We start from the raw sequence: 20,786 nt of genomic DNA, 5'->3' as shown, positions 1-20,786 counted from the left end.
GTTTTTATATCTCTGTGATAAGATGCTAGCTGCTGGATGTGTGTCTAATGAGTACATGAATCAAGATTAAAAGAATGCTGTCAAAGGACATAGTTCATAGCTAGGGAATGTAAAAGAGTGTGAGAGAGAAAAAGCAAAGAAATGCTAAAATGAGACAGAATCTTGATTGGCTTAGGAAGCAGCCAAGAAGGATATTTCCAAAGGGAAATAAGCAATTGAACAATTGAGATATAAACAATCAGGGTCTTTGAAGCCTCAAACTAAAAAAGCAAGTACAAGCTATCTAAGTATGGAAAGCAGGAGAAAAGATAAAGGTTAGACAAAATTAGGCAGCTTAATGCAAAGAGCTTTTATTGAGGATACCATCAACTATTTCTTCAAAGAAAGAGTAAACCATGAAAGTACATTGTTTCATTACCTATTATACAACATTTCTTGTCACCTATTCTTCAGGGAGAGGATGATCCTTAGTTTCCACTATTTGTCTACCACAAAAAGAGCTCTTGTAATTATTTTTGTATAAGTAGATCTTTTTTCTCTTTCTTTGATTTCTTGGAGTATAATCTGGGTCAAAGAGTATGCACAGCTTGAGTATTCTTTGGGCATTGTTCTATATTTATTTCAAGAATTCTAGTTCTGTTTTTTTCTCTATGATTCACCAAGACCCCACCATGTTCTCTGGAATATAGTACACTCAGTCTAACCAAGTGCATCTTAAAACAATAACAAAAACAACCCTGAATTCTGGGACTATTATAGACTATTAATAATTACACACAGTAGTGATATTGCTGAGTCAAAGGGTATGCACAGTTTATAGCCTTTGAACATAGTTCCAAAATATCTTTTTATCATGGTTGGACTAGTTCACAATTCCACCAACAAGCCGTTAGTGTGCTTATTTTCTTTCATCCTTTTTAGCATTTATCATTTGTGATAGGTATAAGATAATAGTGCTTCATAGTTGTTTTTATTTGTACTTCTCTTTTAAATAGTTATTTAGATCATTTTTTCATGTGATTGTTGATAGCTTTCATTTCTTCTTCTAGAAACTGCCTTTTAGTATCTTTTGATCATATATTAATTGGGGAATGGCTCTTATTTTTATAAATTTGACTCAATTTTCCATATATTTGAGGCCTTTATCAAAAAAACTTGCTATCAAATCTTTCATATTAACTTCATCTCTCGTTCTAGAATGTCTTTATTTATTCATGAATGTTCAAGCCTATGTAAGAGGTATAAAAAGTTACCAGAAAACATCTACCAGATAGATGGATGGATGGATGGATGGATAGATGTTCAGATTTGTCTGGTCAGCAGGCCAATATTAGAACATAAACAGACAAATTTAAACATTTTGCTTCATGCTTTTCAAAGCACATGTGTGTATATATAATGTATGGTAGGAAACTTTCAGTGTGAAGACTCCCTCCACTCTTGCAAATTAACAATTTCCATGTAATATATATATATGCGTGCGTGTGTGTGTGTGTATAATATATGTATGTGTGTGTCTTCAAAAGTTTCTAGAAGCACTAATAGTTTATGTGACTTGTCTATGATCATTGCTTGCTAATCTATGTGTTAAAAGCACAACTCAAGCTCTTTCTGAATCCAAGGCTGTTCTTATCCACTATACCATGTAGTATCTATAGTTTGTTTTGTTTTTTTAAATTATGTTTTACATTTTAAAATTGCATCCAAAACTACTTATTGGTAAACTCTTGGGAATGAAAGTTAAGAACCTTAAAGTGTCTATAAAAATCTGTGGTGATAGCTACCCCTCCAGAAAAGCTGATCTACATTATCCATAATTTATTTTTCATATATTCCTGTTTCATTGTCTAGGGATCTGACTGGTCTTACAATATACAGAAGGACTTTCAGTCAGGAAAGAGAAGGGGAAAACTATCAGTACAACATGAGATTTCCAAGTTCAAGGTGGTTATGAAAAGTCCTCTGTGGTTAATGCACTGAAAATGTGATCTGACCATACTCAGCAGAAGAATGTGTGTTTTCTGCTTTGGCACTAGTCTGGTTATTTGATGCTGTAGTTCAGGTCCTACATCATAATTTCAGATAAACCCATGGAGGACATGTAGAAGCTTTCATGGAAATCTCTAGTTTGCTATGGGAAGAAAAAAGAAATTTAATTAGATATTCAAATGAAATTATCTGGAAAGAACTTTTTTGCAGGATAAAATCTTTCACTGATTTTACATGATTACATGATATGCTAGGATGTAATGTAATGCAGCTGTAGGACAAATCTTTAACTTTCCAGATTGAGGTATGATTATTTGGATTTTTAAATTTGAGATAGATCACTTTTTGTAGGAGGAAGAAAATTACTTTAATTCCTACAGTCTGGCAGTCTGATTTAATTGGGATTTGATCTACCTCACTATCCTTTAGGATAATTTAGGTATTTTACTATTCAAAGCTGGAAGAGGCATCAGATAGTCCAGGCCAAAAAAACTTTTAGCCTGAAATATTCATATAATTGGAGTAAAAGGATTTCTTTTTGTTAAAATTATCTGATTCATTGGCTCCATTCTGCAATTCATTCAATGGCTCATGTTGTTGAAGACCTTCCAGTTTGAAAAGCATTCTACGTGGGATATGGTAATACAATCGTAGTTCTCATTTTACAGATGAGGAAAATGAGATACATAAAATTGAAGTTATTTGTCTAAGTTGTTATCATACAAACAGTACAGAAAATCAAGTCTTCTGACTATAAGATCATACTTCTTTTTACTATATTTACTATATATAGGATTGTGGATCTAAAGCTAGAAGGGAACTTACAGGCTATCAAGTCCAAACTTATTTTTACAAATGAGGAAACTGAGGCACAGAGCAATTAAGTGACTTATCCAGGGTCACAGTGTCCTAAGGGAGTGGAGACATTAATTATTTATTCTCAAGAAGTTTTTTGCTTTTTTTTTGTCTTTTGTTTTCATAAAGATAGTTTGTCAAATAATTTTATATGAGATTAACCAAAGTGAAATTTCACATGAATTTATGATGATTTTAAACATGCAGCTTGCTGTCAACCAAGATACTAAGTTCCTATCTGATCAATGGCAAAGTTTCATAATCTCCTTGGAGCTCAATTCTTCATATGTAAAATCAATCGGTTGGATTAAATGATCTCTTAGTTCTCTCCCAGCTTCATATCTGTCATTCTGTGGCCTTACATAACTGTGCCAAATTTAAATAAGCAATTTATAGTTAACTCAATAACATAAACAGCAGCAATAATAACAACAATATTTGGAAACAAACAAAATAGAAAATCAAAACTATGTTACAAAATAGTTGTAGTTATGGCATTAGTAGGAGTTATGTTACTGAAAGCTCTCCCCTCACCTCTGGAAAAAAAAAATCTAACTAAAATGCAGTTACTTGGAAGGAGCTGGGTTTTGCATCATATTGTCAGACTCCTGTTTGTTTAATCATTTCAGAAGTGTCCAATACTCTGTAACCTCATTTGTAATTTTCTTGGCGAAAATACTGGAATGGTTTGCCATTTCCTTCTCCAGCTCATTTTACAGATCAGAAAACTGAGAAAAACAGGATCGAGTGACTTGCTGAGTATCACAGAGTTAGCAAATATCAGTGATGGAATTTGAATTCAAGACGTCCTGACTCTAGGTCTATTGATTTATCCACTATGCTACTTAACTGCCCTTGGCAGACTGTTGGAGGACCATTTTTAAAAGATTTAATAATGTATAATACAAAGGAAGAATTATAAAGCATTGGGTATATGATGCAAATATACATTATAATTGAAGGGTATATATTATTCAAAAATATTTTTTACTAAAGGAGATAATGTACAGAAATCTATACTTGTATAGTGGGAAGCATGGTGGAGAGTATTTGGGAAAAATTAAAAGCTAATAGAAAAGTAGTGAGAATATTTAGGAAATATACTGTAGATGACTATGACATAGTTATGTATAAATGCTATCTTAACTCATAGTATAAAACTTTACCTTAAATCAAACAAGTTATGGTAGTCACAATAGTAATGGGACCAAGAAGACCTGAGTACAAATTGTACTTCAATCATGTGGGAGATATATGATCATAGGCAAGTCACTTTACTTTCTGCCTCAATTTTCTCATCTGTCAAATTGGATTAACAATAGCACTATATCTCAGGGTTGTTGGAAGGAAAAAACGAGATAATATTTTTAAGTGCTTTGTAAACCTTCAAGCACTTCAAACTCTTAAGCTATAAATGCTAGCTATTATTATTAGCTAAATGTTATTCCATAAAAACATTTCACAAGTTAAGACAATTTAGAATAGCTATAAAATTGATATCTACCACATAGAAAAGCTTATATATTGACTCAACCAAACTTTATTGAACAATTACTAAGGGATAGGCACTGTAGGGTACTACAAAAATGTATAAAGCACATTTCCTACTCTCTAATTAGTAAAGTAAAATTGCTATCAGAAGTCTTCAATTTCCTTCTATTTCTGATTTCCATAGAAATTGTCTTGAATAGAATTTCTTTTTTTTTCTCTTTCTTGGCTGCCAACTCTTGTCATTTGAAACCCTTAATCATGGCCTTTTCTGATTTTCCTGCCATTATCAGTGATTTTTTTCCCCAAAGGTCACTCAGGTCTGCAGATTTTACCTAAAATCTTTAAATAGAACCTAATTGGGTCATGATTTTGTCAGTTCAATGCCAAAAGAAACATTTTAAGTCATATATGTGACCCAAGAAAAGGTTTAGTGTGCCCAGAATAATACGTTATAACTGGGGGGAAATGTATTGTATTCATTGTACCTATCCCAGCTCAATAGACACAGATGCATTTTCTAGCTTCTTCTCTCATCATTTTCTCTTAAACATCTGGGGCACCGTTGGCTCCAAATCTTGATTTTATTCCAGTCCATAAGAACACAGTATTCAGCTTATCTCTATTGCTCTTCAGAGAATAATTTGCTCCTTACGGGGCTACTGTAACTATTCCATTCAGAGAAGATTCCTAAGAGTTTTCTGAATAAAAGTAGTTGAAAGACAGTAAACACCAATTTTTCAGAAAATAAAAAAGTCAGCATTTAAAGGGAGTAAGGGATAACTTGCCTTTAAGCTCAAGTGAGCAATAAGCTCTGACAAACAATATATCTGCATCCTACTCATCTGAACACCTGTTGACGGGTGCTATTACATATATATGTATACACCCACATCTTTTTGCTATTTATATTTTTCTTGTGTCCTCACTCTATCTCAGCTTCACTTTTTCATCATGTGTGCATGCATGTGTGCTTTGTATGAATGAGAAAGAGAGAGAAACAAAGACAGAGACAGAAAGAGAGAGATGAGGGAAATGGAGGGAGGAAGGGAGAATGCACTCACTGGATTTGGATATAGCACTTAGGTTTGAATTCTGGCTCTGAAATTCAGCCTGGAAGATGAAATAGAGTGAGTGCTAATTTTAGAATGAGAAAGGTCCAAATTGCTCATATCCCACTTTTCAAGTCTCTATGTGTTTATATGTGTGTATGTATATAGTATATATGTATGTATGTAATATATAAATATAGAGTCCTTCTTTCCCCAATCTTTTTCTCTTCCTGTTGTAACAATACGGGATTTCGTAATATTTATGAAATAAAATTTGATGCTTTTCATTCTTAATCTCTAAAGCAGATGCACTGGATATAGTGAATCATGAAAGACCTCCACTGGTATACATTTCAACCTATATACAACTTTTCCATCCCATTGAATTCTTTCTTATATTCTTCCATATAATTATAGATTTAAAAATAGAAGAGATCATGGAAATGATTTAGTCTAATTTCCTCATTTTACAGATTTGTAAGTGAAGTCCAACAAAATTTAAGTGACTTTCCCAGTCATATAGTGATAAAATAAACATCATTTATAAAGCACTTTTAAAGTTTGCAAAAATACTTTAGATACTTTATTTCATTTGAACCTTAGAGCAACCCTGTGAAAGGTATTGATGGCATTATCATCCCTACTTTACAGATGAAAAAACTGAGGCTCAGAGCTATTAAGATTCTAGTATTAGAAGTGTGACAAGAACTCACCTTCTTTCCTCCAAATCCTGTGGCATGCTGCCTTTCCTAGAGAAATTACTGGATAGATAGCAGTGCAGCACAAATCCTACCCATAAATCATTCTTTACTCTTATTGCATGACCAGCTCCTCTTTCTTTTTTGTAAAAGACTACGGACTTTGAGGTCAGTGGCTATGATGTACCAATCAAGTGATGATAGTAGAAGATCACACTTGAAATTTTTTTCCTACATGACAGGCAATGGAGTATGGCTGGACTAGAGACCTGAGGGATAGGGGTAAGAGGATTCTGCTATAAAATAGCTGTTTGACCTAGGGCAAACCACTTTTCTCAAGACCTCAGTTTTCTTACCCATAATTTATAGGTTGGACTAGATCATTGCTAAGGTCCCTTTCACATTCAGCATCCTATAATTTTGAGGTAAATCACGTGAAGATTGAGACCATTCCATGTGGCAGCCGCAGTGGTTATTGTTAGAGGAGACCAAACTCAACTTCCATACTTTCTCAGAAAAGCACAGAATATGCTTGTCCTTCATTCTCAGGATGCTTAGTGCCCAGAAGACACTGATTTTGAATATAGAGCCCAAAATAGCAGGAGTTTTCAAAAGGAACATTGAAAAGTATATAAAAAATGGGGAGAAAATGGTATAGAACATTCTCTCCTGGCAAGGAATTGGAGACTGAGTTTTCTTTTCCTCTTTTGCCAAGGCCAGATGTTATTAAGTTGATGTTATCCACACTAATGTAAACCAAGGATTTCATCATTCTGACTGATGTCTTTCTTACAGATTTACTCAAATCCCTATTCTCATACTTGAACTGTCTTTTTATATCTAAACATGTATCTGATTTCCTTTTGTTTATCTGCTTACTAAAAATCCTGATAGTCTCTGATGTATGGAATTTAAAATATAATAATGATAATGGTAATAATAATTATCATTCATGGTATAATAATTATTATTCATTTTATATTTATATACATATATAACATCCTAATATAAAAGTTAGCATTTGTATAGTAATAAGTATATTATTATAACATCCAAATATAATGTTAGAGGTTATTATTCTTATTAATACTTCCATACTCAATGGATATTCTTTGCCAATTACAATCCATCTACAAGCTTCTCATGCTATATGATTCTTGGGTATGTTTTTTTTTCCTTACATAGATTATTTCATTTAAGCCTTAAAATTATTCAGTGAGGTAGGTACCATTATTATCTCAATTTTAAAGATGAGAAAGCTAATTCTGTGAATGGTTAAGTAACTAGCCCAGATCCCCACAGTTAGGAAGTAACTAAGACATGATCCTGCCTCTGGCCTCCCTAACTCTTACTTCAGTTTTCATCTGAACCTTGCCACTTGGCTGCTGATACTTAAGGGATTTCCATGAAGTTGCCAGAATTCCCTAAGAAAAGATTGTCTTTGAATACATGTTCCTTTTCCGTGGCATTCCTTAAAAGTTGGTCTGGGATTATCTGCATTTTTGTCCTGTCTTGCAGTGCTCTGCAGAATGTGGTGTTGGAGTCAGGACACGTTCGGTGGTGTGCATGACCAACCATGTCAGCAGCCTGCCCTTGGAGGGCTGTGGCAATAACAGACCAGCAGAAGTTACCCCTTGTGACAATGGACCCTGTGCTGGCAAAGTCGAGTGGTTTGCTGGGAGCTGGAGTCAGGTAGGTGCATCCTTCTGCTGTCTTATTTGTCATGTTTCAAGAAACACTCTTGTCCACATTGAAATAAAAAGGGAAAAACCTGAGGTCATTTAGATGAAAAGAACAAGTGATTCTGAGAAAATAATGGTATAGTCATTTACTAAGTCCTTGGTATGCTTTGGAAGAGGAACTTATCCTTCTGTTATTGAAATTTTTATTATTATCAATACCCAGTGTCTTAGAAACACAGATGTCAGGAAGGGGGCAACAAAAACTAGTTTGAGCTGGTGAAATTGGAAGGAGGTAGTATGTTTTATTGTGAAATAAGAGCAAAGAGAAAGGTCACCAGTTGTCTTTCTGGGGTCAAGGCAAATATAGTAGCTTATTAAACAATGTTGTTTAGATGTCAATGAGGAGTTAAGAGAAATTGTGGTCTTCTGTAGGGGGAGGAGGTAAAGAATGGGGTACATGAGAAGGGGATTACTTCTCACTCACCATTTTGGAAGAACAAAGTTACATTTCAGCCCCATCACCAAATAGAATCAGCTCTACCATCAACAAAAAAATAAGGGAAGTCCCAGTAGTACCATTTAGTACAACAAGGAGTCTCTGGCTAATATCTCTGTGGCTCTTAGATCTAAGAGAGATAACCTAAAGAATGCCAAGTGAATAACAGCAATCAGGAGGTGGAATCATCTTCTTGCCTAAGACATGCATGGGAGTTTTTAAAAGGTAAAGGAGGAAGAGAAAGAGAAGAACTAAAAGAGGCAGAAGAAGGAAAAAAAAAAGGAAAAAGAGAGATTGAGAAAAAAATCCAAAATCTCAAAGCTTTTGGAGTTACCAGGAAAGGAAAGATGGAGCTTTTTCATCCACGCTGTTATCCATACATTTCCTCTCTCTTCCTCAAGGATGGTGATTAACTATAACATGTCTATGTCTCATTATAGCTGAAAATGAATGTATAGAACATAATGCCCCTAGAACAATCCAAAAATTAAGAAAGACAGAAATGCCCTTGAAGGTTTCATCAGTAGGAAATATGTTGGTACCATTAGGAACTGAAGTTCTTGATTTACCCAAATAATAAATGCTTTTTTTAGAAAAAAGTAATGAGCCAATATAAATATATCCAATAGCTTATAGCACCAAGAAATGATCTGAAAGGGTTCAAGCCTTATAGTAAAGCAAAACATCAAAGACTTACCAATCATAACATGGAAGTTAAATCCTATAACACCTAGGCTTTTCAAACACAAAGAGAAGCAAGCCCAAGAATGCAAAATGGAACCAAGAATGAAATAACTCAAAACCAGTCTATCATCAAATAGATGTCATGCATCTCTCTCTCAAGCGTGTGGTGGCTAGATGCCCTAAACAGTTATACCGTCATTGATTAGTACTCTATCACCTCCCTTCTCCACTGCAGAATTCCCAAAGAGTACATTTAGGAGCAAAAATGTATGAAATCAGCAATGTTTCATAGAGTGAATTGACTTGTCAACCTCTAGCCTTTTCTCTTCTTTCTTTGTAAATATTTCTGACTTCTATGGGAATTCAATAAAACCAGGAGGTTAGTATGAGACAAGGAGATTTGAGACAGAAAGAGGAAAAGAGGTTTAGCATAGCACCAATGAAAAATCAATCCAATAATTTTGAGGGTTTCCAATATTTAAATGAATGAATAAATTGTTATTGTTTAATTTACTTATTACTTGTATTGCTCATTTGAACACTTAATCACATATTGCCTTTCAAGTCATATTATATATTGTTCTTAATTCACCTTATAATGCAGTTGCACTGATTTCCTTGCTGTTCCTCACATAATAAATAATACCTTTTCCATCATGGCTGCTTTGTACCAGCTTCCTCCATGATTGTAATGCAATCTCCTTATCTCCATCTATTAGAATTCCTAATTAATTTAAAAACTGAGTTCAGACATCACCTTCTACATGAAATTTTTCTGACTCTTCCCTTCTTTTCCCAGTTTCTAGTGCTTTCTCTTCAAAAATTATATAATCATTATTTTGAATATCTTATATGATATGTGTGTTATCTACCCCCAAAAAGAATTTAAGCCGGTAAAAAGCAGGGAATATCTTATTTTTACCTTTGTATACCCAGTGCACAGTATCTGACTATAATTGATATTTTATAAATGCTTGTCAATTAATTATGATTTAGTTATCTTGTATGTGCTTCTCCCAGCTCCTTAATTATACTATGCGCCTCTTGAGGATAAAGATTATGATCCAAAACCCCAAGTGTTTTATGTCTCTTACAGTCCCTAGCATAGTCCTGGATTCAAAGTAAACCTCATTGTAGTGGATTATTTCCCCCTCTAACTTTTCTGCGCCATGGTTCACAATGTGCTTGTGGCCACTAAAGCTGATGGCAAAGCTTCTGATGATGAATGACTGAGAGCTCAGCTTGTCCAGCCTTAGGACTCACAGATGCGGAGCTCATCATTGAGCCTTCCCTCAAAGGCTTTCCAGGTTGGTAGACCCTCCAGAGTCGGCCCCCTTCTGGGGCAGCCTGTGAGGATGCAGGGTTATTTCCGTACCACAAGAAGGCATCAGCGTATAATAATAGAGATTCTGAAAATCTTCACCAAATGGTTGTGCATGAAATGAAGAAGTGGAACCCCTGAGCCCCCGAGGGTTTTCTAGTACAGTAACAATCAGAGACTATTAAAAGAAGTCATTGTTTCTGCCCAATCAGACTTCCTTCAGTAACACCAGCAGTAAAAGGGATCCAGACCTGAATTCCATACATCTCTTCAGTGTTCCAAGCAAATCTGAAGTTAAGTAAAAGTAATTATCTCCAACAAAGGAACATCCCATCAGGACCAGCATCCATTTACAGAAATCTTTTGCAAGAAAGGAATACATGATAAAATGTGGCATTTATTTTCCACAACCTGAACTGTTCAGAAATGCTCCCTTAAGTGAAAGGGACAAGGCTCCAACAGCTTTTTATTCTATTGAAAATCAACATCAGGGAGCAGCAGCCACAGACATTCAGCTCAAATGTACATCTTCTGAAGCATAAATGAAACAAGACATTATCTAGGAGCCATAAATGGTTATATTTATTGGCGGGGTAGCTCAGGCATAATAGTAAGGTTGCTGAGGTTTGCCTCTGACATGCCTCAAATGTCCAATCTTCACCCTTCTTCTGTCCCCTTCCTTCAAGGGTCCACGGTCCTCAGCCCAAACTGCCTCTTCTAGTTGAAAAGAGTCCAATAAACACAGAGACTAAATGTGCCACCTTTCCCAGGAGGGCTTGCATCTTGAATTTAGCATATCTGAAGACTGCAGTGTTTGGACCAAAGAAATGACTTTCCAGTGGCGGAATTTCAAGGACACTGTCAATCAGGAAGGATAAATTTTGGAGATGTGAGGGTGATAACCAGCTGTGGAATGCAAATCACAAAACACATGCAAACTCCTAAAAGAAATAACATTATTAATTGGTAAAAAGCCTGCATAAGTCTTCCCTTATGAGGGAAAGTCCCATTTAGGAACTATGTTTTGCGATGGGTGGAAAAGGAAGATAGAGACAAAAGATTTCCTTTTCCATTTTCTCCAGGGACTTTATTACTTCAAAAAATGGAATGGTATGAACTATATCTATAATTATGTCTATATCTATATCTGTATGCAAGTATGTATATCTATATCTATATGTATGTATATATTATGTATGTATTAGCTAGGTGGTTCAGTGGAGAGAGCACTGAACTTAATTAAGAAGACTGGAGTTCAAATTTAGCCACTTAATCTCAGACCCAAATCAGCCATCTAATCCTAAACTAGTCATTTAGTTCTTATGCCTCTGTTTTTTTACACCTGTAAAATGGGGATAATGATAGCATCTTCTTCCCAGAGTTGTTTTCAGGATAAGAATAAAAGAATATTAATAAAGTGCTTTGCAAACCTTAAAGCACTAAATAAATCCTAGATATTGTTATGTAATGTTTAGAAAAATGAATAAAATGACAAAATTCAATCTTAAAAATTTTATTTTATTTTTACTTTATGGAATAAAGCAAGCAATTCTATAACACTTTGATTTTTAAAATATGATTGCACATGTTTTTATGCAAAACAACTCTGTTTATATATTACAACCTCCAAAGAGCAATTGTATTTTGACCTCCAAGGAATACTGCTATTTTCACAGAACACAGAAGGAGTCAAGTTACTATCTTTGATTATGAATTTCTTCCTTTTTTATTTTTTATTTCATAATTAGTGGGTGGATATCCTCCTGAGTCATCTGCAAAGGACTGAAAGTTTTGTTGGATATTGCCTATAGCATCTATTTATTCCTGTTGAGATGAGAAACAAGAAATTATTTGCTTACTTACTCAAAAAAGTCTCAGGAGAGGTATCTCCTGAAAATTTAAAGGTTCTATAAATGAAAGGAAGTTTGGAATCCACTTCTTCCTTACCAGGCAACATTACATCCAAAAATAATCATAGCTACCATTCATACAGAACTTTAAAGGATACAAAGAAATGTATATATGTGTGTAATATAGATATATGCATACATGTATTTATGTAAATACACATGCATCTGTGTCTACATGCATGTATGCATATTTCAGTGTATTGTCACAATATTCCTGAGAGGTAGATACTATTATCAACTCTATTTTAAAGATGAGAAAACTAATGCAAAGCAAATTGCTTACCCAGGATCATACGAGCTAATTAATTTTTATTGCAAAACTCAAACTCAAGTCCAGCACTCAACCCACTATGCAGCTTAGTTATTCTAAAGGAAATGAAAGCAAATATACTTTTTTTTTTTTAACCGAAAGACTAGGGTTTAAGTTTATCTGAATTCAGAATTAGTGTCAGCAATAGCAAATTATCATAACTGAAGCACATCACAATTGAATTCCTTTTAACCCAGTGTTGTGTGAAAAATCCAGTTTCTAATAGGGTCAAAAGGCTTTTGACAAGTTATTCTCAAGGGAATTCCATCATGGAATCAATTCCTATGATGGCTACAAGACTGGAAGTTTTTGCTTCTTAAAGCACATTTCTCTTTCCTTCCCTTGAGAATGTCTAACACATGAAAGCATTGCCACACTATTGATGACTTAGGAAAGGAAAGAGAAGAGACCTATTTGTCAAAATATCCTTGTCTCCAAATGAATCTAAGGAAATTAAAATATCTTGTGCCAGATATTTATCAAAGACTTAAAAATATTCATAGTATAGAGAGTGAAAGCAGTTTTGTGCAGTCCAAGAGGTATCGTTATCTTTTGTTGTTCGCCTAATATCATCATCATAAAAGATTTTCCAAGAAAATACATCAAGTGACCGTGTGTTGCTAGAAACTATGAAATAAGGAATACAACTTCATACTAGCTTCATATATAGACTAGGTAAAACCCTAAAGTCAAGAAAAAAATCTACCAAATTTTTATGAGAGCAGTTTCTGACATACTACTGTTGATGATTTTTTAAAAATCAATGTAAAAGATTTTGAAATACTCTAAGATAAGTACATTCTCTGATCACAAGACATTTTCCTAGCAAGACTCCCTCGAGGCAAAAGGTGGATGAGAAATGGCATCTACTCCAGATAGAAATGGATGGAAGGACAGATGTCCATGGAGGAAGGATTGTATTTATGATTATACTACATCACTCATATTTTGGGGGCCTGTTTTTCATAAGCATCAAAGCAAGATTGAAAAGTTTAAGGATAGATACTGGCTCAGTGATTTCATTAGTACAAGGAAGAAAAACATCAGAAAATTCCCTCTACCAATGAAGGTCATTATCTCTGCTAAAATTTGGAGTTGGCTAACTCAAGCACACTACCTATTTTTGTACAACTCACAAGTTAATTTTTAAAAAATTTAATGTAAAATCACTTCTTAACTTACAGACCAAACAAAAAGAGATAGTGAGCATTAATTTGCCAATTCCTATACTAGAGCACTAGACACTTAAATGACTTGACCAAAGTTGTGGTCAACACGGGTCTTGAACCCAGGTCTTCCTAGTATAAAGTCCACTATCCTTTTTTGGCCCTTTTTGTGTGGATGAGTTTAATGATAAAATAAAGAAAAGGTGTTTTTAGTGTAAAGAAAAGATTTTATATAAATTTTTAAACGGTGTGCCATTGCTATAGATGAACACTTTGATACCTAAGAGGAATTTTTAAAAGAGCTTTTAAAACATATAGTACTAATATACCTATATTAAAAATATATGATTTTCAGGCAAAATTTGGAAAGGGAAAAATTTTGAAGAGATAAAGATATATTGTATGAAATATTAACAGATCCCTATGAATGTTGTAGAATGATGTCTTACTTGTCTCATAACAGTTTAATGCATAAAGAGATAAAGATACTCTTATTTATTAAAAACTAGAGAAATGTGAGTGCAAAGAAAAACAATTTCAAGAGTACCAGAGACAAACAACCATGTTAATAATTTCAAAGCTGCAAAACAATATATTACACCAACTAATTTTCATATTCATGTTTTATGACTAAAAATGAGAAGTCATATAACCATCTAGAGACTAAAATATGATTTACAAGGGCTATCAAAGTAATGGGGGAAATGTGTATGTAGAGTTGTTCCTTTTTAAGTGAAAATCAGAAGACTCTTATTTAAGACATTGAAGAATTAGAACTAGTAAAGGAATCTTGAGGGATGTGAGCTTGGGTCAGTGGGGGAATTGAATAACTTCTCAGGTTTGTTAGAAACAGTCAGCTAATACAAAATCTCAGCTGAGTGATTCCCCATTAGTGACAGAGAAGATTTACATCATTGTTCAAGAGTTGTAGTGATACCTTATTGTCATATTGTACCAATGAGAGTTGAAGAGAAGCTTTTGCTTAGGGGCTTTGTCTCTGCTGGCTTAAGAAAAAAGCTTGGGGATAGGGAAGAGATCATGGCAGGGAAAGTGACACTTTTAGCTCCTTTGGTATCTTGATGAACTAACTTAAATAATCATCCTAAATTGTGTTGCTATGAACTCCATTCTGAACTCAGCATTTGGATGAGTGAATAAATGGTGTGGGTAGGTCTGGAGAATCCAGAGAAACAGTTCTCTAGTTTGAATAGAACTGTGATTCACACTGAGAGATAACACTTTTTTCTAAATGCCCTTTTTAGGGTGGTATGGGTGGCAAATATGGCAAATTGAAAGAACTTATAACTCCATGTTTAAATAAGGAAGAGAGGAAAATTTCTATAGCTGAAGAATGATGATGAACAACAGTCAAATAGTGAGCAAAGCAGCAATTTTACATAGCACAGATATTCTTTGATGAACCAATAATAGATAAGCCTGTAAGTTTAGGGTTTTGAGCTTTAAAAAAAAAATGAGTTTTCCTCTTTCATGTACAGGAATGTTGACTCCATTGTTTCCAACAGATACTGAGTGCATTGGAAGAAGAATGTGATCTAAATTTTTATATTGCATTTATGTGTTATGTATATGCTATGATTTATTACTTGTGCATTTGCTTTGATATATATAATGTTATTTTGTTATGCAAATGTTGATGTTTAAATTCTAAAAGTGTCATCACTGTGAGTGACTGTAGAGATGTATTCCTTTGTGAATGGCCAGTTCAGTAGATTGTATTTTATTATTTGTATATTTGCCTCAATATATTAATATCTATAATAATATTTAATCTGTATTAGTATCTGAAATATTATTTCTTTTGCATTTTGTTAAGCAAATATTAATATGTAAGATAAAAAAATGTCTGGATTGTCAAGTGTTGGGATAGATAAATACCACTCTGTACATGTGCTATTTTTGGGAACAGCCTGTTGACTAAGTTAGAAAGAATATTGGAAAGAGACTCTACATTAATAATGGTGAGGAGGTAAATTATATTTTTCCCCAATAGGATTATTTCTAAGGCCTTTAAAATGTTTTACTGTAATTGCATGGTGATGTTATAGCACTAAGAACTTAGACCTGCTAATGGGAAAGCAAGTTAAAATGAGGTTCCCCACCTAGAGAAAAAGTAGAATATTGACATGTCTCAAGAGAGGAATTAGATATGTCATAATTTGTGGATCAATGGTAGCAGATATTGCCATAGATCTCATCACCACACAACAATCCCCATTCTTACTTGCAGGTTTGTGTGGGAATTACATAGACCCTCCCAGTAGCAACTTTTACTGTTATATTGACTTGAGACCATCTATTGATCCATTATGCCTTGCTACTTCTCAAGTTATCAATTACATTATATAGCAAAGGGCCAAGTATAGACTACTAGAAGGATAGATAATACACCTTTTATTTTTTATTTTTTATTTTTTTTTGCTGAGGCAATTGGGATTAAGTGACTGTCCCAGGATCATACAGCTAGGAAGTGTTAATTGTCTGAGGCCAAATTTGAACTTAAGTCCTCCTGACTTTAGGGCTGGTGCTCTATCCACTGCACCATCTAGCTGCCCTGTACACATATTATTTGTAAAGAATTTAAATGATTTGCTCCTAATCACATAGCTAGTGAGTGATAGAGCTGGGAATCAAATGCAGTTCTAATGATTCAAAGCAAAACAAGAGAAACATAGGTTAATATTACTAATGAATATCATTTCAAAACTTTTAAATAAAATCTTAGCAAAAACATAGTCAAACAATTATTCATTATAATCAGGTTGAATTTATATCAGAGTTGAAAGAATGGTTCAATATTAGAGAAACAATTAGTATAGCTAAGAATACTTAAAACAGAAATACCTCCAAACTATATGATTATGTCAATACATGTAGTGAGAGGGGAAGCCTTTGACAAAATATAGTACTCACTGTGATGCTAGAAACCCCACAAAGTACAAGCATATTATCACAATTTTACTATAATACAAAGTTATGTCTAAAATGAAAAGTCAACATTTTTAATATTCCTCCTTTATGCTATTCATATAAAATTTGTGAAGATGATTTTTTAAAAAGAATGATCAGAACAAGCAAAAAAGTACTGAAAGAGAAGTCAGAAAATGAGATTAAGTAGAAAAAGATCTCTGGAGACAATTGTTTTCCAAGATGTTCTCTTTCTTAGTTTCATTTCTGAAAATTAGTTCTTTCTATATCTGCTTGGCATTGCCAATAAGATGGGCTTGGGGGTGCGGCATCTTTGATGACTTCTATTCTCAGTTTTCCCGTGTTTCACAAATTGGCAAAAGACTGGAGACGGATTTTAGATTGTTTAATATTCAGAAGTTATTATCATTTTAACAACATTTGTTTTTTAAATTAGAAAATTTTAAAAGGCCATTAATTTTTATTTTTAAGTACATTTTCAAAAATCATTCTATTTGGCATATTACATATATATACCAATAGAGTTAAATACAATATATTTTTCAATATTCTTTAGTAATTTTAGTTCTATAAAAAGAAGAAAAATAATAAGTCTTTTAAGGAGGATCTACTCAGAGAAAAGGCAGGATGTGCAATAAAAAGCATAGTGGGTAGGGATAAAGAAGATCTTTGTTCTAGAATTGCTTATACCACTAGCAAGCTATTTGACTTTAAGCAGGTCACTGTCCTTTCCTAAACTTTAGCTTTCTCATCAAGAGTGATGTGATCCAGTATTGGGTTAGGGACATCTGCTTTAATCCTCTTTATCTCATAAATGAGTAATTGAGTAAAACAGGTTATAAAATGCAGAAGTAAAACTCTATACATAGACATATGCCATTGTATACAGATTTACTATCAATGCTTCTTTTGGCATCCATATCTTTATGAGCTTAGAATGTTGTCTTTCTGCCTATTTGTTGAACACCTACTAACTTTTTAGAGCCCAACTCAATACGCCTCTATTAATTTTTTCCTGATCCCTCCGATTGTTGATAATCTTCCACCCTTAAATTTCACACACTTTCCTGCATCTCTCTAATGCACTTTTTTGTTGCATTTCTTTGTTTTAATTTTATTTTTTATATTTTTTATTTTTTATTTTTTTTTGCTGAGGCAATTGGGATTAAGTGACTGTCCCAGGATCATACAGCTAGGAAGTGTTAATTGTCTGAGGCCAAATTTGAACTTAAGTCCTCCTGACTTTAGGGCTGGTGCTCTATCCACTGCACCATCTAGCTGCCCTGTACACATATTATTTGTAAAGAATTTAAATGATTTGCTCCTAATCACATAGCTAGTGAGTGATAGAGCTGGGAATCAAATGCAGTTCTAATGATTCAAAGCAAAACAAGAGAAACATAGGTTAATATTACTAATGAATATCATTTCAAAACTTTTAAATAAAATCTTAGCAAAAACATAGTCAAACAATTATTCATTATAATCAGGTTGAATTTATATCAGAGTTGAAAGAATGGTTCAATATTAGAGAAACAATTAGTATAGCTAAGAATACTTAAAACAGAAATACCTCCAAACTATATGATTATGTCAATACATGTAGTGAGAGGGGAAGCCTTTGACAAAATATAGTACTCACTGTGATGCTAGAAACCCCACAAAGTACAAGCATATTATCACAATTTTACTATAATACAAAGTTATGTCTAAAATGAAAAGTCAACATTTTTAATATTCCTCCTTTATGCTATTCATATAAAATTTGTGAAGATGATTTTTTAAAAAGAATGATCAGAACAAGCAAAAAAGTACTGAAAGAGAAGTCAGAAAATGAGATTAAGTAGAAAAAGATCTCTGGAGACAATTGTTTTCCAAGATGTTCTCTTTCTTAGTTTCATTTCTGAAAATTAGTTCTTTCTATATCTGCTTGGCATTGCCAATAAGATGGGCTTGGGGGTGCGGCATCTTTGATGACTTCTATTCTCAGTTTTCCCGTGTTTCACAAATTGGCAAAAGACTGGAGACGGATTTTAGATTGTTTAATATTCAGAAGTTATTATCATTTTAACAACATTTGTTTTTTAAATTAGAAAATTTTAAAAGGCCATTAATTTTTATTTTTAAGTAAATTTTCAAAAATCATTCTATTTGGCATATTACATATATATACCAATAGAGTTAAATACAATATATTTTTCAATATTCTTTAGTGATTTTAGTTCTATAAAAAGAAGAAAAATAATAAGTCTTTTAAGGAGGATCTACTCAGAGAAAAGGCAGGATGTGCAATAAAAAGCATAGTGGGTAGGGATAAAGAAGATCTTTGTTCTAGAATTGCTTATACCACTAGCAAGCTGTTTGACTTTAAGTAGGTCACTGTCCTTTCCTAAACTTTAGCTTTCTCATCAAGAGTGATGTCATCCAGTATTGGGTTAGGGACATCTGCTTTAATCCTCTTTATCTCATAAATGAGTAATTGAGTAAAACAGGTTCTAAAATGCAGAAGTAAAACGCTATACATAGACATATGCCATTGTATACAGATTTACTATCAATGCTTCTTTTGGCATCCATACCTTTATGAGCTTAGAATGTTGTCTTTCTGCCTATTTGTTGAACACCTACTAACTTTTTAGAGCCCAACTCAATACGCCTCTATTAATTTTTTCCTGATCCCTCCGATTGTTGATAATCTTCCACCCTTAAATTTCACACACTTTCCTGCATCTCTCTAATGCACTTTTTTGTTGCATTTCTTTGTTTTAATTTTATTTTTTATATTTTTTATTTTTATATTTATATATAGTTTATATTTGTACATTTTTATGTATTTTTCATATGAGTCATGTTGGGAGAGAAAAATCAGAACACAAGAGAAAAACCACATGAAAAGAAAAAAGAAAAAGAAAAAAAGATGAAAACAGTATGTTTCAATCTGCATTTAGTCTCCTTGGTTTTCTTTTGGGATGTGGATGGTGTTTTCCTTCCAAAGTTTATTGGAATTGCTTGGATCACTGAATTGCTGAGAAGAGCTAAGTCTATCATAGTTGATCATCTAACAATCTTGCCATTGCTATGTACAATGTTCTCCTGGTTCTGCTCACTTCACTCAGCGTTAATTCATGCAAGTCTTTCCAGACTTTTCTGAAATCAGCCTGTTCATTTCTTACAGAACAATAATATTCCATTACCTTAATATACCTTAACTTATTCAGCCATTCCCTGGTTGATGGCCACCCACTCATTTTCCAATTCTTTGCTATCACAAAAAGAGTTGCTACAAACATTTTTGTGGATCCTTTTCTTCTTTTATGATCTTTGGAATACAATCCCTGTATTCCCTGTAGTAGTGACTCTGCTAGATCAAAGGGTACACAGTTTTATGGTCCTTTGGACATAATTCCAAATTGCTCTCCAGAATAGTTGGATCGATTGACTCCACCAACAATACATCAATTGCATTTATACATCATCGTCTATGGCAGCTATCAGTGCACGTTTCTTGAAAGCCAACCTAGTACCACTACTAGTATAACACTATGGCCCACTTTAGAATCAGGGAGAAGTGATTTCAAGTACTATTTTTAACACATATTAGCTGTGGGACTCTTGGCAAGTCACTTAACTTTTCAGGTCCCCAGAGAGCTCTTTAAAACTTTAACTAAAAGAGTAAAAATGTTGAACTGCATCAGTAGTTGTCATATTGTGACTTCTGTATAGATGCAATCATAGAGGTAGAATCTACCCCTCTCCACCCCCAAAAATTACCCTTCAGACATATTAGACTGCACGTTCCATTTGGTCAGAGAACAAATTTTTCTAAGCCTTATGTCACTCCCTCACCATCTGTTACAGTGCTCTTTATACCATGGTGGTTTATGAGTGTGTATCAGAGATTTGGAGTTGAAAGAGCGTTTGCGGGTCTTCTAGCCCAGCCTTCCTCACTTTATAGAAGAGCAATGTGTTGAAAGGGAGAGAAGAGCACAAAGTTGTGTGTGAGCCTCTCCTGTGTTGCATTAGCACCTAACTCAGACTGACATTCCCTTTTGGATATCAAGTAATAACATGCTTGTGGTGTTACTCTCTTGAGTGTTTTGGCATTGAGTGCACATTAGCACTAACTTCTGTAGCCTCTCAAAGACAGGTCCCTTCCAGCTATAAATCATCTATTCCTATAGTTTTTCTC

The 20,786-nt window shown here is 33.8% G+C and overlaps 1 protein-coding gene across 1 annotated transcript in view; it reads left to right on the top strand.

Moving 5' to 3' along the window:
* Window positions 1–20,786, top strand: part of THSD4 (thrombospondin type 1 domain containing 4) — a 174,119-nt gene that overhangs the window by 133,386 nt on the left and 19,947 nt on the right. Inside the window, exon 9 of the mRNA XM_051973790.1 lies at window positions 7,601–7,774. Coding sequence (XP_051829750.1) covers window positions 7,601–7,774 — 174 coding nt within the window. The remainder of the gene's footprint in view (window positions 1–7,600; window positions 7,775–20,786) is intronic.

The sequence above is a fragment of the Antechinus flavipes genome, chromosome 2 (genome assembly GCF_016432865.1).
Source record: "Antechinus flavipes isolate AdamAnt ecotype Samford, QLD, Australia chromosome 2, AdamAnt_v2, whole genome shotgun sequence".
Taxonomy (NCBI): domain Eukaryota; kingdom Metazoa; phylum Chordata; class Mammalia; order Dasyuromorphia; family Dasyuridae; genus Antechinus; species Antechinus flavipes.
The sequence above is the reverse complement of the archived record's forward strand: the minus strand, read 5'-3'. Positions and strand labels throughout refer to the sequence as shown.